The 16,904-nt window shown below is 44.7% G+C and overlaps 1 protein-coding gene across 4 annotated transcripts; it reads left to right on the forward strand.

The window, feature by feature from the left end:
- The first annotated feature begins 4,963 nt into the window (after nt 1-4,963).
- Nucleotides 4,964-15,683, forward strand: tbx2b (T-box transcription factor 2b). 4 transcript variants are annotated; one of them, XM_069676574.1, is made up of 7 exons: nt 4,964-6,775; nt 7,624-7,891; nt 9,521-9,673; nt 11,418-11,494; nt 11,680-11,861; nt 12,669-13,252; nt 13,954-15,683. In XM_069676574.1, exons 1-7 carry the CDS (start codon nt 6,417-6,419, stop codon nt 14,398-14,400), a joined length of 2,070 nt encoding a protein of 689 aa, XP_069532675.1. In that variant the 5' UTR covers nt 4,964-6,416; the 3' UTR covers nt 14,401-15,683. The 4 variants fall into 4 exon arrangements, with proteins under 4 accessions (XP_069532675.1, XP_069532677.1, XP_069532676.1 ...); XM_069676576.1 differs by having other exon boundaries at nt 11,692-11,861; XM_069676575.1 differs by having other exon boundaries at nt 4,965-6,775; nt 9,527-9,673.
- The last annotated feature ends 1,221 nt before the right edge of the window (nt 15,684-16,904 follow it).

A 16,904-nucleotide genomic window follows, 5' to 3' on the forward strand; every position in this document is an offset into this window, starting at 1 on the left:
TATTTTAAGGAGGAACTATCAGTTATTTACATCAATAATTTATGTTTTCAGCTCAATCATTATTAAACGGTGTTTAACAGATAATAACTCATTTAAAGATGTTTTATTGGATTTGACAGAAACACTCACAATAAGGATAAAATAATAAACTAAAGCTTTGCTCAATAAATGTTTGTTTATGATGATTTCATGCTTAAAGCAGTGCATCATGAAATCCTGTGTTATGGAGTCTTTATGTGATTATTTCACAGATAATAAATTAATTTATGGATTATTCACAGCTGATTCCTTCATTGATTGATTTGCATCAGGTTCACTGTTACATTAAAGTTTATACAACTTTGTTTCTGTACTTTTATTTTGAAATGTTTGCATCTGAAGCAGATTGATTAAAGACAAAGCTTCTGTCAGAGAGATCGATGGATGACGTTACTGATCATTAAAACTCGTAAACTGATGATTGACGAACTTATAAAGTCACACTGACTAAATCTGTGAGCAACAGGAGTTCACGACACATCCGGCACTGATTCAGCTTTAAATCATCATTAGTCATGCGTTAGTTAAGCAGAAGTTCAGAACTTCACTTTTATTATGTGTAAATATTTAAATATATCGCGTCTTGAAGCTGCATTAAATAAATCTGAAAGTCTAATCTCCGATTTTTCCGTCGTCTTTAAACGCGACACACTTTGAAGCTGAACATTAAAATCTAAACGTCATACTGTGAAATAATTGTAGTTTTAAATTCCAGCTGTAACACGGGTCGTGCTGCTGTTTAAAGGAGATTAAAAACTGTGCATTAGTCTTGTAATTAAACGCGTTATTTTAATCCAACTGTTGAACCGAAACTTTGATGGGACGTTCAGGATATTTCGCGTGTTTCTTTATGTTATTTTGTAGCTATATGATGTGTTGTGTGTGTTGTGTGCTTCCTCCTCCTCCTCCTCCTCCTCTCTGGCTGCAGGCCTGCAGGTGAAGCCTCCGCTGCGCTCCTAATATGATCCAATGTTCCCTCCGCTGCAGCTGCTAATTCAATTCCTGCGCGCTGTCAACACATCTGCAAAACACACAAAAGATTATTCTGCTGCTTTAAAATAAATGCGACCCAACGAACATTAAGCAGTAATAACAGACTGTCAGCTGGATCGTATTAAAAAGCCGGAGCTGAAATGTTTCCTGATTAAGAACGAGTTCAGAGGAAACACAGACGTTAACACGGTCAATCCCGCTCTCTTGTTTTATGGCAATAACCTGAAAAGTTTGATTTTTATTTTAAAGACTTCGAAAAACAGATAAAGGCAGGAAAATGTATGTTTTTAACTGTTTGATTTCCGATTAAATTAAACGGATTTCAAAATAAAAGTATTTTTCTGCGGCTCATTAGGCAGACAGGGACAGAGGAGGAGGAGGAGGGTGAATAAAAATAATTCAACAAACTATCTGTGGAAATGTCTTTTTAGTTTTTACAGAATTTATTTTCAGCTTTATCGTCCAGGTGAGTTAAAACTACAGGTTGATCTCAGAGTGCAGAAAAGACACGTGCAGCTTAGAATCAGACAATAGTGCAGGAGTGAGTGTGCAAAGGATGCTGAAATAAATGTGAGCATGTAAGTTAAGTAGCAGATATATACACGTGAGCTGGGCGGATGTAATAATAAGCTAAGTGACGTATTTCCGGCGTGCAGATGTTTGTGTTTGACACTGATGATAAAACATCGAAATAATGAAAGTTAATGATTTAATGCTCAGCTTCAGCGGATGCGCGTGTGACAGGGATATGACGTCAGGATATGTTTGGGGACCTGTCACATTTACTGCGGATTTTTTTCAGTCTACACAGGAGAGAAGCGAAATGCTCATGTGTAAGATATTATGTGGTGTGATCATATTTGTTTTTATTTTATTTTAATGTCGCTGCACAAACAGGAAAAACCCAAAGTATAAAAAACGTGCTTCTTTTATTTCTTCTATGAAAGTAAATAAAGAAAAAAGAAAATATCCGGTGTCCTGCGGGGCCACGTGGGGCTGTTTTGCTCAAAGGCACGCCGGGAAGTTTCTCTCCAACCAGCAACCCGACATCAGATTATTTTGTGATTGGGCCTAAAGTAAAAACGGAACCAGCAGCGAGGCAGTGGTATGTTTGGACACACGCGCCACATCCAGTGGAGATGTCATCCCTCTAATCAATGAATAAACGCACGCACAGATCTGCAGTGCGTCATGCGCGCAGTCTGTGGCCCTGCTGATGCTGCGGCTCCTAAAGTGGATTTCAGGGCCACCCAAGGGCCCCCAGTCTCCTCTTTATAACTCCCCTTTAATTAAAGTCACTGAGAATTATCAGAATCAGAGAACGTGTGAATATTTCTGCTGTGTGAAGAGTGAAAACTTTCTCTGAGGCTCTGTGGGCATCACAGTGTTCTCTGCTGCTCTAACGCCTGCGGGTGTGACAGCTCTGTCACTCTCCTCAGGCTCCCCAGGGTCCCTATAGCGCCCCCACCTGGTGGTCCACCTGTCAGTCACACACACCCACAGCTTCACACACAACAGCCGCAGCTCAGAGAGCAGGAGGTTTAAAGCCGGCTGCGGGGCTGGGAGGGAGCTGGATCTGAGTGGTTGTAGGTTATGATTGAGTTTGTCATGCCCGCGAAAAATGTTTGTTTTATGGAAGAGCTGCGATGCGTCAGGTATTAGTCTGATCCCAAAAAGCGTCTTTTACATTCAGTTGTTCTGAATAAAATGTGGCTCAGTGTGTGTTTGTGAAGATTTCCTTTCCTACAAGTGAGAACTGATATGTTTCATTTAGCAGAGTGAACATAAGAGAAGGAAGTGGAGGAGATGAAGGAGGAGGAGGAGGGCTGCTGGTAGCTGCACGAGGAGGGAAAGGGGAGGAGGAGGAGAGGGCCGCTGGTCGCCGGGTTTCCATGTGACAGGGGGAAATATGAGGGACTTTGACAGGTCTTAAACGGTCTGGCGCCAAGGCCTCAGTCTAGCCGCTAAATATAGCCGAAGAGATGATGCAGGGAGATGGGAGGAGAAGATGGAGAGATAAAAGGAAGAAAGGAACAATGTCGAGGGGAGGAAGGAAAAAAACAATACTCGATTATGGACGAATAAGGCGCAAAACTGCCCCGTTCTGTTGTAATTAGAGCGTCTCTGGCCCGGATCACTAACATGCGGAGGGGCCAAATCAGCGGGACGGAAGGCGCTTTTACGCACATTTTCACATCTGCAGATGTATTGTTTGGTATTGAGCGGACGGATCAAGGACACAGAGAAGCTTGAGCCAACTTCCTACTGTACTGTAAGCGTCACGCGAGCAGTTAATTCACTTTAAGGCCATGCTGCGAAATTACGTCAAGTATCTCAAATGAAAGCCTCCAAACGGGATTGTTTTGATTAATTTCCGGGTTATTTGTGATGATGATGATGATGCAGATATCATAAGTTACCTTAACTGCTCACGTTAGAGAAAATTAGGGGGGCAACATTTCTAAATGTCCTGTCTCTCTACGAGTACAAACACCCAAACTGACACCCAAAGAACAAGTGTGAGGAGCGCATTTAGCCCACCGCCCGCTCGCTTTAATCCCAGCACAGAGAATATGTTCATCTATCAGCGCAGTGCCCCTTCCTCTCCGTGCAGTCCTCCTGCCTGGACTTAATGACTTTTAAATCGCGCGTAATGGAGATTTCTGTACCGTTGGCGGCACAGAACAAATAAATGGTGACTAATTTGCGCGAGCATTGTTGATACAATTATCCAGCTGAGTATTCCGGCAGAAAAACCGTTACCCTCCTCCATGTGCTGCTAATCTGTTTCCTTTCTGCCCAGTAAAGCTCAGGAAAAGTCTCCGGCGCTCCCACGGCGCTGCTACATCTCTGTCATTTCATAAATCTGAAGGTGCAGCATTCCAAACAAGGCAGCTGTCCGGACAAATTACCGCAGATACACAACACACCGTAACTGTGAGAAGCTGGAGACATGCGTGATGATTGTACACGAGAAGTTGTCGTTTATTTCACACACCTGGCTGTCTGTAAACGCACCTTTTCACTGATTGTTTTCCTGTGAGAACACGTGATGTTTCGGTGACCTGTGTCTGCTGTGGTAATCTGTGTTTACTGCACTGTTTGGCCTCGTTCAGGTGGTCTGCGCCGTGTTGTGTCTGTGCCTGCTCCTGTCCGGCCTGCTGACTCTTTACGCATGGCTGTTTGAAAGTGATGGACGCCGAGCAACAAGTGTGTAACACAGCGGAGATGTGCAAACATTTCATGCTCTTAAATCACTTGACATGCTGAATGTGGCACACAAGCGCGCGCTGCTGAAACTTTGTGCAGTTTTGGGTCATTCACAGAATTAAAACTATTTTGTTTTGACCCTTAAAAGCAGTCATGTGGTTGTTTTGCAGCCTTTTTGCCCCCAATTACAAGACGCATTAGGTGGATTTAACGCATTAATAAAAAGGGTTTATAGATATTATTGAGGAGGTTTTTTTTATGGCCACTGAGGATTTTGTTTGGCTGTCAGCGGAAGGCACAGACGCCGCTGAGTTCTAGGGTTAATAGGAAATGCGCAGTTGCGTCTGACAGCCTCATTCAGAAGGATTCTCACTTTTTGTTTCACTTTTTGTCGAAGTGACGCCTGTGGCCCACATGAGCAGCGTCCTTCCTGTCCGGAGAGAGCAGCTGCTTATCAAAAAAAAAGAGAAGAAAAATCTGACACCGAGTCATGACCGCGGCGGAGGAGCGGAGCCGCAGAGGAGGCTGCTGCTGAGGGGCCGCAGGGGCTCGCACATGCACGACTTCAGGGTAAATATAAAGAGACAAGAGATTGTTCTTCTTGTGGCGACTGGCGCCGCGCGGCTCTTTAACAAACTGAGTCCGAGTTAATCAGGAGCTGCAGTTTCCAAAGGAGAGGAGAAGCAGAGCGGAGGGCAGGGAGGCTGCTGGTGGAGGAGGTGGGGGGGCCCGTGACTCCCGGAGCCCCGCACTGTCCTTCGGTTTGACAAAATACAACCTGTCGGAGATTACACGCTGCAGCCCGGCCTGCCCTCAGCCGGAGACCGAGCACTAAATCATCTCATCGCTGCATGTTTGATGTGGCAGTAAAACGAGACTCTGCAGAAATCACCACAAAGTGCAGGAATCAAAAGACTGCGCTCACAATCATCACATTCAGCCTCCTTTCAAAATAAAACTTTGACAGAAACTTTCCCAAAAAAATTAACTTTTATTCGCTTTCAAAGAGTTTGTATCAAAGTGCGCACTCACCCTGATTTTCTCTCAAAATTCCCTCATCATCATTCATCTGGTTTCCTCTTTTTGTCTCCACGCAGCAGCATCTGGGTTTGTCTTTTCCAGCCTCGTCTCTTTATGACGCTGCGGCTGCTGCCTTCCCGTCAGCTCGAGCAGGGCAACGCGCAGATAAATGTCTCTCTCTCTCGGCTGTGTGAGGCTGCAGTACAGCTAACAGAGCCGGGGCTAGTGTGAGGCAAATCCAGCCTAAGCGCCAAAACAGCCGATAACATGGAATAATTACAAGTCTGTTATTATAGAAACGACCGAGAGAGCAGCTCTGTGACATAAATCTCTCCGGAATGCAGAGCCGGAGCTGCGAGGCGCGGATTTACTGTAGTGAGTACTTCTGAGAGACAGTGGTGAACGTGCAGAACTGAGCTGCTCCTCTGTATTAAGGTGAGTATGAGACAGGGAGTCTGTGGACAGGTTCTCCGGAGGCGACATTGTTAAAAACGCAAGCCGAGAGAGGTGATGCCTCCACCGGCCAACAACTGAGGGCTGACCCGGTGTTTGGCTTGGAAATGGGGGTGGGATTTCCCGATCTTTCCTGTCATTGGTTAATATTTTATTCTGTTGACATGTTTTCTTACTGCTAATGCTTCCGACACCTTCTTGTCCCCCCTCCCTCCTCGCGTAGAGTCTGGCCGGAGCTGTCAGAACCACGCCTATAGGGGCCCACAATTGGTCCAGAAAGCGTAAAATCAGCAATCAAAGGGGCTTGGTTCATTAGTGTTGGGGATGGAGGCAGGAAGGACATGTGAGATAGTCACAGATCTGCAGTGAGCGGGGCCACATCTCTCCAGTCAGTGTGGGATGACTGAAGCACACAAACTGTTTCTTCCTGTGAGAGGCACACAGCGCAGCCGGGCTCTGCCTTCACCGCGCCGCTCCAGCTGAAGGATCGGCGGAGGAACCAAAGGAAACGCACATCAGCGCAACTCTGGGCTCTTTTCTTCACCCTGATAACGCGCTGCGTGTTTGACAAGGCGCCGGACTCTGAAGCGCTTCACACAAACTAAACTGCTCTCGTAGCGCGGACTTACACCGGCTCCGGGTTTTGGGGGAAATACCACTAAAATCTCCATTATTTCACTTCGGTTTTTGTGGATGCACCGATGAGAGATCCAGTTTTTACAGGGACTGCAATGGCTTATCACCCTTTCCACGCACACCGGCCGACCGACTTCCCCATGTCCGCCTTTCTAGCGGCCGCGCAGCCTTCCTTCTTCCCGGCGCTCAGTCTGCCTCCCGGGGCGCTCACCAAGCCCATCCCGGACCACGGCCTGGCCGGGGCGGCGGAGGCTGGGCTCCACCCGGCCCTCAGCCACCATCAGGCGGCTCATCTCCGCAGCATGAAGAGCCTGGAGCCCGAGGAGGAAGTAGACGACGACCCCAAAGTTACACTGGAAGCGAAGGATCTTTGGGACCAGTTTCATAAACTCGGGACGGAGATGGTTATTACCAAGTCCGGAAGGTAGGAATTACTCACAACTATTATACTTTTTATTTTCAACAAAAGCCCCGACACTTTGTGTGTATATGTGCAGAGAATGAGCCGCAGCTGACAAGTTTAGTGCCGCTAAAAAGCGATTTATTCACGTTTTGAAACGGCAGCCTGCGCGTCAGGCCTGTGCCACTCGGTGTTTATTTCCCTCCGATTATTAGCCTGTTCCACAATTATTAAAATATAACAGATAATCAGATATTACAGCAAAAACATGTCATGTTTACCTCACATTAAACACTAAATGTATTGATTTTTAAATGTAGTTTCAGTCCCATGACTGTGTCAACACTTCAACCAGCTTATTTTTTCAAAATAAGTAATAAATAAATAAATAAATGAAGCGTCACTTTATTTTGAAATATTTACGACACATTTCCTGACTGACCAAAGTAAATATTTGGAATATTTCGGGGGCAAAATGTGCGCTGCGCTTTTATCAGCTTTTTATCTGTTCGCTGCATTCTGAGGAGCCGCGGAGCTTCTGGCTTTTATAAACAGGCTGTCACTTCAAAAAGCAGGGACGTGAAGAGCTGCGGTCATAAATATACTGCTCAGCTTTGTAGTGCAGCGTTTGGACAACACACACATACATACACACACGCAGGCGGACAGACACCACACACACACACACTCACACACTAGGGTTTTGTTGTGTTGCTTCCGCTTAATTGCGTGTAATATCTGACTATTACAATATTCCGTCTTGTTTTCTCCGCGTTGCCTTCACGGCCTCTTTTTGTCGCGTTTATTCAAGCTTTGCGTGATCGTCTTGCTGTTGTTGCTGACTCCCTGTGTGTGTTTGTCTCTGTTTGCAGGAGGATGTTCCCTCCGTTCAAAGTGCGGATAAACGGGCTCGATAAAAAAGCCAAATACATCCTGCTGATGGACATCGTGGCAGCGGACGACTGCCGCTACAAGTTCCACAACTCCCGCTGGATGGTCGCGGGCAAGGCCGACCCGGAGATGCCCAAGAGGATGTATATCCACCCGGACAGCCCGGCCACCGGCGAGCAGTGGATGGCCAAGCCTGTTGCTTTCCATAAACTCAAGCTGACCAACAACATCTCAGACAAACACGGATTTGTGAGTACACACAGTGTTTTTCTCTCTCGCTCTTCTCTCAGCCTGAGCAGACACATTTTTCATATTTACTCTGTGCACGAGGTGTTTGCTGCTGGGACAAGACGGGGCAGGAGGTTTTTAGGTGTTTTTAAGATGACATGAATTTTTTATGAAGCATATGGGGCAAAGTGGGTCGTTGTAGCAGCACATTAACAACAAGAAACAGACAGGAAAAAAGGGGAATAAATAAAAACAGAGCACTAAGTTCAGACTAAACATCTGCAGGGGGAATGTGAAGTGAGACAAATAAAAGTGCAAAACTAGATCTTTTTTAAGATGGATAAATTAAATATGAGGGCGTTATAAAATAATGTAAAATGTATTTAATATTTGTGTTTAAAGACGAGCAGATTTTTGCTGCTGGGTGTTATTACGTCCGAAGCTGTTGACACTTTGTCGCCACTTGACTTCCCACCGCCGCTGACATACTCAGAGCTTATGTTTCCTTACAGCTCTCCAAATTATTATCAGCCTGCATTTTCTCCTCCCGCATCCACAGACTAACCCCAAACCCTGCTGCAGCAGCAGCAGCAGCAGCTCAGGGCCTCTACGGACCACGGATAGACTTGTTATTCTTTATTTCTGTGCGTGGTTTTATTAGGAATAAAAGAATAACATCATATCTGAGCTGAGTGTTTATAAAGAGGATTAAGAGGTGTATCATCAAATCGGGCAACAGAGAAATGGCGTAAATGAGCTTAAATGGCGGAGCTGGGAGACGTGTTTAATGCCCCTCCAACCTGTGACTACATAGTAAATTATATATGATATATTACATTATAGTGTGTAGTATAGTCGTGTTATGTTGTGATGTTATTTTGCATTATATTAAGTGAGTAAAATGTTCTGGGTGATGCATGTCTGCACGTCTTACGCACAATATTTGCCCCTTTTTTTTACCATATATTTCATAATATTTGGCGAGTAAAATATGCAGGAAGACTGACTGATAAATAATGGGGGCAAATGTTAAATGTCTGAGAAAGTCCGTCTGACTGGCAGGCAAAGTGTGCTTCCGACTGGAAACAAATTCAACATTTACATGTCAGTCTAAATTTGCAATCGGTTACAGGCAGGTTTGTTTTATGTACACGCGAGTGCTGCTTGTAGCTAAATTTAAGATGTGATTTAATCTCTTATTTTTATGCGAAATTACCCTTTTATCTGCACATGAATCAGGTTTGATCTCGAGGTGTCATGTTGATATTTTTAGGATTATATTATGTGTTAAAATGCGTGCAGTGTTTGGTGCTGTGCATGTCAAACAGCAGGCCCTCCGGCTGCAGCAGCCTGTAATGTGTCCATACTTGGTGGGTAAATTAGACATGAATGAAAGATAGAAACTGCATCCAATCACATTTTCTGCTGTGGTTGTGAAGCATCATGACAACATGTGTGGCCTGGTCAGGTTTTTCCCTTCGCCTCGCGCTAATTACAGACAAGTCTGCTCGCACAGTAATTATAACAGCATCAATAACAAAGATGATCCGCGTGCATATATACTGTCTTGTTTCAATGTGTAGAAACATCAAAGAGGGACATAAAATGTCGTGATATTTACTCCAAATCTGTGTGTGTTTGCGTGTGTTGGTCCAGACAATCCTGAACTCCATGCACAAGTACCAGCCCAGGTTCCACATAGTCCGGGCCAACGACATCCTCAAGCTCCCCTACAGCACCTTCAGGACCTACGTGTTCCCGGAGACCGAGTTCGTGGCTGTGACAGCGTATCAGAACGACAAGGTGAGTCACTGCTCACACACTCGACCAACTGCCTCTAATATGGCTGCTATACTTTGCATAATAAATGTCCTACATGCGTCCCCCCCCCTCCCTCCCCCTCCACCCCCCCGCCGCCAACCCCCGAAGACTTAATCTGATTTTGTAGGTCGCCTAATTTCCCTGCAGAGGACTCCCATGTCCCACTTGATTTTTGTAATTGCTGTTTTGCCTGGACTTGTGGGCGTAGCTGATATTTCTGACTATGAATTCAAATTTGCAGCCAAAGCGTTGTGTGGTGTGTGTGTGCGTTATCTGCAATCCACGCGCTGTAAATGCGCAATAACCTTGACCAGAAGTGAATAAATTAGGCGTATAAATGTGGAGAGTGTGTTGTTTTTTGCTGTAACGCGGCATTTAATATGGCCGACATGTCCTCTGTTTTATTGATTTATTGTGTTCTTAAATGTGACACATGCAGGCTTCTGTATTTTGGATGTTAGAGATTATTTTAAAAATCAGGCGTTTCTGAAATGAGGTTTTGTACGTGTGTTTAAAAATTCAGCATATCCGATGTTCTTTGTGTATGATTAGAACATCAATCATATCTTGAGCTTTTGTACAAGCGTACAAAATTATAATAAGTGATCATATCTGAAAACCTACATTATTTAATTGAGGTTTTGTATGGGGATTTTAAAAATTGAGCTTTTCTGAATGGAGGTTTTGCATGCGTGTACATAAAAGCCAGGCGTATCTGAATTGAGGTTTTGTATATGTTTATAAAAAATCTAACATTTCTGGTTTCACGTTTTGTGTAAGTTATGTGTTTAAAAATTCACCCGTTTATGTATATGTGTATAAAAAGTAAGCATATCTCAATGGAGGTTTTGTAAATGTGTATGTGTATGTTTGTATACGGTTACCAAATCTAGAATATCTCAGTTGAGGTTTTGTATGTACGCACAAAAAAAATCGTGCTTTTCTGAATTGAGGTTTTGAATGTGTCTAAAAATAATCCGGCAATTTGGAGTAGAGGTTTTGTGTATATTTGATGGCATTATTATAAGCCCCCTACGCTACCTCTTTATCCTCCTCCATGAAGCTAATTGGAGCTTGTGTCCGGCGGGGTCTGGGTGATAGTGAGGGGTGAGGAAGGTGGGGGGTGGGGGGGGGTCACTTGTTGTAAAAGTTTATTGCAAAGAGTCACCATCGATTAGAGGGCATTTAAAAGGCTGCTGACCCTGCAGCCACACTGGACAGATGCTGCGAGACACTCTCTCCGCTCAAATGGCAAAACGGCCTGAAGCGACCTGTTCCGGGGCCACTCGGGGGCCTCCAGGAGCCGGGAAGAAGCTCGTGCAGGAGCCACACGGGCCTCTGACGCCTTCGTGTATAGACATACCGGGAAGCAGCAGCGATCCAAACCGCATTATTAATTATTGATATGATAGTCATCTGTTCAAGTATTGCTCCCTCTGCTTTTTTTTTTTTTTCTGGGGGGACTGAGGCTTGTGTGGCCCCCATAGAGGAATATTTCGTGGCAGAATTTCCCTCCAGGGGCCAATGAGAATAACGCCCCGTCATTACGCTTTTATTAATAATGCAAATGTGAGGCCTGCAGTGGCTCCTGTCCAACACGCTGGTTTCTGTGCGTGTTAATCCAAATATGGGCCAGGTGTACAGACAGACAAAGAGTCCCAAACAACAGTGTGGATTATGTGCTTTTATTTTGGTAATATTTATACTTAATTTGTGTTTTTGACAGATTACGCAGCTGAAGATTGACAACAATCCTTTCGCCAAAGGATTCAGAGACACGGGGAACGGAAGGAGAGAGAAAAGGTATCAAACACCTGCAGAAATGATTCATTATTAAATTACAGTGTGTGTGTGTGTGTGTGTGTGTGTGTGTGTGTGTGTGCCTCCACTATCTTTTTTGTCCTGCAAGGTCACGGTGTCACAGTCAAACCACTATTATTATTATTATCAATATTGTTGTTATTATTATAAATAATAAATAATAGCAGTGTCGCTGACAGGAAACAGCTGACCATGCCGTCGCTGCGGATGTATGAGGACCAGTGTAAGGGGGACCGGGAGGGCGCAGACTCAGACGCCTCCTCCAGTGAAGCTCCGGCCGGCAGAGACACCGTCCACTCCCCGCTGGGAGCCGGTTCCAGCCCGCTGAGGTTCAGCAGGCCCAGTCGAGGTGAGAAGCAGTATTGTTTATTTTTATTCTTATGCCCATATATGGTCATATAGTTGAGCATGACGATTGTGTGTGCAGCCATGAAATGTTACTGTAATAATTTAAAACATAAGAATTATAATTATGAATTATTAATAATCTAAACTGGGTTGAATTGGATAAAATATGAATGTAATTTGGTGGGAAATAATAATAAGGAAAATCACTGATTGTCGTGCACATTTTTTGTTGCTGTAGTAACTAATATTATTATCTGTGACATGTGATTTGTGGTGCAGGAGCAGACAGCCTTTTACACATGTAACACCTGTGTGTGTGTAAACTGTAAAATCAGTCAGTTAATTCTAATAATTCATCACTGAGAATTTACCTGTGTGTAAAACTCACATTGGGGTTAAAGACATTTTTTGCTCCAATTATTTCTGTGGTAAATCTGGTGATAATCTTTGTTGTTGTTTTCAGCTCTGATCCTGTTGTTTTACTTACTTACATGTCATTCATTTAACAGCTGAGCCAGCAGCAGATTTTAAAGGGCTTATAATTAATGTCTGGAATGTTTGAAAACAGAAGCTTAAACACTTTGACCAATAATACAAAGGCCATTGTATGTGAACAGATAAAAACCTGTCAGTTTAAAATGCAGGCCACATGTTAATGTCCTAACGAGTGAACATACGGTGGGACACATGCTGGATTTAAGAGTTAAAGGCTCCCACCAGGCGTACGTTGACATTCATGTGTGTGTGTTGTTTCTTGGTGTGCACACACCTCTGACGCCCTTTTCTTCTGTGATTTGTGTTTTTTTAGATGACAAAACATGCACTGACAGCGAGCAGGAGCTGGAGCATCACGACGAGCTCTGCAACGCCTCCAACAGCCCGGGACCTGAACCCGTGTCCCCCTTCAGCTCCAGGTGTGACGAGCGCGTGAGGGAGCGGCCCAGCACAGAAAAGAAGGACGACTCAGTATTCAGCATAAGGAACCTGGAGAAGGACAAAGCGGAGAGCCGGAGCAGGAAGGACACCTCGGACGTGTCGACCAAGGACTCGGAGTCCGGAGGGATCAGTGGCAGTAAGGACGCCTTCTCCCCTCTCATGGTCCAGACCGAGAGCCCCTCGCACTTCAGCCCGGGACACTTACAAAGCCTGGCTCTGTCTGGCCTGCACAGCCAGCAGTTCTTTAACCCTCTGAACGCCGGATCGCCGCTGTTGTTTCACCCGGGCCAGTTCGCCATGGCCCCCGGAGCCTTTTCTGCCATGGGCATGGGGCACCTTTTGGCCTCTGTATCTGGAGCAAGTGCTTTGGAAAATGGCAGCCTCACCACCCAGGCCACCGGAGGAACCCCCAACCCCTTCCCCTTCCATCTGTCCCAGCACATGCTCGCCTCTCAGGTAAGGAAGATCAGCCAATCAGACAGTGTTTAAGTTTGCCTGAACACCTGTAGCACCGAGCTGACGTCAGCAGGAACAGAAAGATGAGAAGGAAACAGGATTAGGTGTCAGGTTTTACCCTCTGAAGACCAGAAAACTGGGTTTGCTCAGTCCGGTCAGAACTACACTAGATTTTCTTATTTATGCAAGACACGACACATCCAGCTACCAAAACCTAAACAGAAACATAATTCATCTTAAAAGATCAAACGCTACGGGAGGCCAAGTGTGCCATTGTAGAAATGTCTTCCTTTAATTTGTTGAGTGCTGAAAATGAGACGATCAAGAAGCAGAGTTGTGTAAAACTGTGTGAAAAAACTACCATTAAAAAAACAAAATGAAAGGCACCAATTTTGAAAATGGCACACCTGGTCCTCCATAAAAGTTGGATTTTTTAAAATTAAAAAATGTTATCTATGGACTGTGATATCGTCTGACACTGAACTGAAACAAGCATGAAAAGTAATTTATCGGTTTTATCTGTTCGCTGAATTTGAAATAATTTGCACTTAAAAAACAAAAACAGTTCTTTTCATATCAGAATTTTCCGTTTTAAATCATCCGATGAATCTGAGCTGAAAGAAATATGACTAGTGTGATTGTTTGACTGGAAATGACTGTGATGTGCATGTGACTCAAAGTCTTTCCTCTTCCTCTTCCAGGGCATCCCCATGCCTCCGTTCGGCGGTCTCTTCCCGTACCCGTACACCTACATGGCGGCGGCTGCAGCGGCGGCCTCGGCCCTCCCTGCCACCAGCACCGCCAGTCCGCTCTCCAGGAACCCGTTCCTGACTTCGTCCCGGCCCCGGCTCCGCTTCAACCCCTACCAGCTCCCGGTGTCGCTGCCTCAGACCTCCAGTCTGCTCACCACCAGCCTGCAGGGCGGCCTGAACCCGAGCTCTGAGTCCTCCAAACCGGGCAGCAGGGAGACCAGCCCGGCCCCGGAGCACCACAGCAGCAACCATAAGACTGGAGGGTCGAGCGGGAGGACGGCGTCCCCCAAAACCTCCATGAAGGACTCGGTGAACGAGCTGCAGAGCATCCAGAGACTGGTGAGCGGCCTGGAGGGCCAGAGGGAGCCGTCCCCCAGGGCAGACTCTCCCAAGTGATGAACACTGAGTTTGGGATGAAGAAGAACCAGAGGACTATCAGTGCAAATGTCCTGTACAGCACATTATGGAGACTGGGATGAGGGTGAGACCGATATGGGTCGGTGAAGGCCGATAACTGGTATTTTTTGGAACAAAGCTGCAGAAATACAGAACTTTAGTCCACATTACTAAATTTAACCTTTTGAATTGTTGAGGAAAGAAGGCGGAAAGTCTGTCAGACGACATTCTGACGATCATCACCAAAACTTGCCCTGGGGTCCCACTTTTTGGGGTTAGCACTTCCTGAATGGAGCCGTACCCTTAAAAAAAAAACTCCCGGACAAATTTCTGTATTACTTAATAAAATAATATACAAAGTAACAATTTAGTAAGAATATATATGAAAAAACACATGTTAGAAAATATTAAAAAGAAAATCTGACCCCTTTAAGGACGTGTTTTAGAGAGTAAAACGATCATATCAGTCAAACTTTATCATATCAGAGGTGGACCACACCGGGCCAGTATCGGCCCCAGATATCGGTCTAACCTGCCTGCAGCTGCGCAGACTGAGCGGCGCACAGCGGACAGTGTGTGTTGAGTTTCTTTAACTTGAAGCAGTTGAGCATCAGGCCTGGCTCTGCCCTGAACAGGAGCCTCACCGCGTCTCAAGCTGCATCCAAAAACTTCAGTTTGTTTGTTTCCGGCCTGATGATTTCACGCAGGCTGCAGGTGGAGAGGAAGAAAGATCCGCTTCTTATCATTTCATGCCAGAAAAATGTTTCTGAACTATTTATGTAATTAAAGATAAAAACAATTCTGTAAATAAAGCTAAGATCCAAGAATATGCAATTGGTATTAATTTATTCAAGGCTGTATATTAGCGTGTATATATTTCGATTTTTTTCTCCCTCCTCCTCCTCCTTTTCCTCCCCCTTCTCCCCCATTTTACATGAACATATACTGTAAATGAAAAGCTATTTAGCGCTTGTTGGTTTGACAAACTGTGTATGAAGCATCGCTGATTTTTAGAAGACGTGTGTGCCATGTTTTAGTCTGCATCCACCGACAAACACAGAGGAACAGAGGGAGGAAGAGCTCCACGTGGATTCATAAAAACACCTCAGGTTATTTCACTCCAGCCAGGAGACGTTCAAAGCAATTCCTCCTCAACGGGCGCATCATTCATATCTATCATAAATATATTTAAAGATGATGAAAGTATCTTGTTTATGCTGGTTGTCCGGGTTTTTTTTTTTTTGATTGTCTCACAATTTCAATAAAAAATCGTTGTGCTGAAATCCTGCAGGCGTTTCATCATTATTATTATATTTATATATTTAATAAATAACCACCAAACTGTTATAATAATCATCTTATTACAGCAAAATCTATAGAGCATTTTTAATAAAGTAATCTTTGGTTTTACACACTCACACGCGCACGATCACACACACGCGGGGCAGGAGCGCCCTCTGTCGGCCGCAGATGACACTAAACATTAAAAGACAGGTTATTCGTGTGGTTTGTTGAATTTGATAAGAAAATCTAACTGGTTTGTCTTCACACGTTATCAAAACTACATTTAAATTAGATGGTGGAATTTGCGCGCCAAATTTGTGGCTTTTAATTGTGCGTGAAGCTTTAAAATAGCTGTGTTTATATTTTAAGACTCTCTTCTTCCGGTTTTCCTCTTGGAATTATTTGTATTCATTCGTTTTATTACAGTAGAAGCCTCAGTTTATCATTTATGATTCATTTCTGTGACATCAGCTCTGTCTCCTGCGCGCGCCGCAGTTCATTGTGTATTTGGAGCAGCTCCTCCGGCACCGTCAATCAGCGTTTCCTTCACTATTGTGTTCCCGGCTTTTATTTTTAGAAAGAGTCGAGTAATGTAAGTATTTATAGGAAGAGCTTTCTCTGCTGCACACACACACACACACACACACACATCCTCTGCAGACCCCTGTCTACATCAGAGGAGAGGTTAGCAGCACGTGCATATTACATTTATGTTTACCTGCAGAAAAAATGCACATTTGTGGATTTTTAATGCAAAAAAAATTATTTATTTTTAGAAGTAAAGTATTTTATTTTATTATAGGTAAAGTGTTTGAATGGAAGTAAATTGTTTGTGTTGTTTAGAGCGTGTATCTTCCGTGTTTGTGTGTGAGCATGATGCACGGGCAAAGTGTGTGTGTGTACGTGTGTGTGACTGTGTATATGTGTGTGTCTCGGTTTAAAGGGTTAAGCAGGGGGAGTTTAGGGCAGCAGACAGCCTTTTGTCCGGGACCCGGCGCCTGTCGCCTGCCTGCCGGCCACAGCCTCCACACCGCCCCGCTTCCTAATTAGAGAGCCCCCCCTCTCCTCCTCCTCCTCCTCTCCTCCTCCTCCTCCTCCCCTTCTTCTTCATTTTCTTTTCTTTCTGCAGCGATAATCACAAAACTCTCATTCTATTACGGGGGCCATTGTTGCCCCTCTGTTATCTTCAATTAACAGAGAGAGCGGCTCGACCTCGCACT

Source organism: Semicossyphus pulcher, unplaced genomic scaffold (genome assembly GCF_022749685.1).
Source record: "Semicossyphus pulcher isolate SPU_LCO1_2020_fin unplaced genomic scaffold, fSemPul1.0.p SCAF_26, whole genome shotgun sequence".
NCBI lineage: Eukaryota > Metazoa > Chordata > Actinopteri > Labriformes > Labridae > Semicossyphus > Semicossyphus pulcher.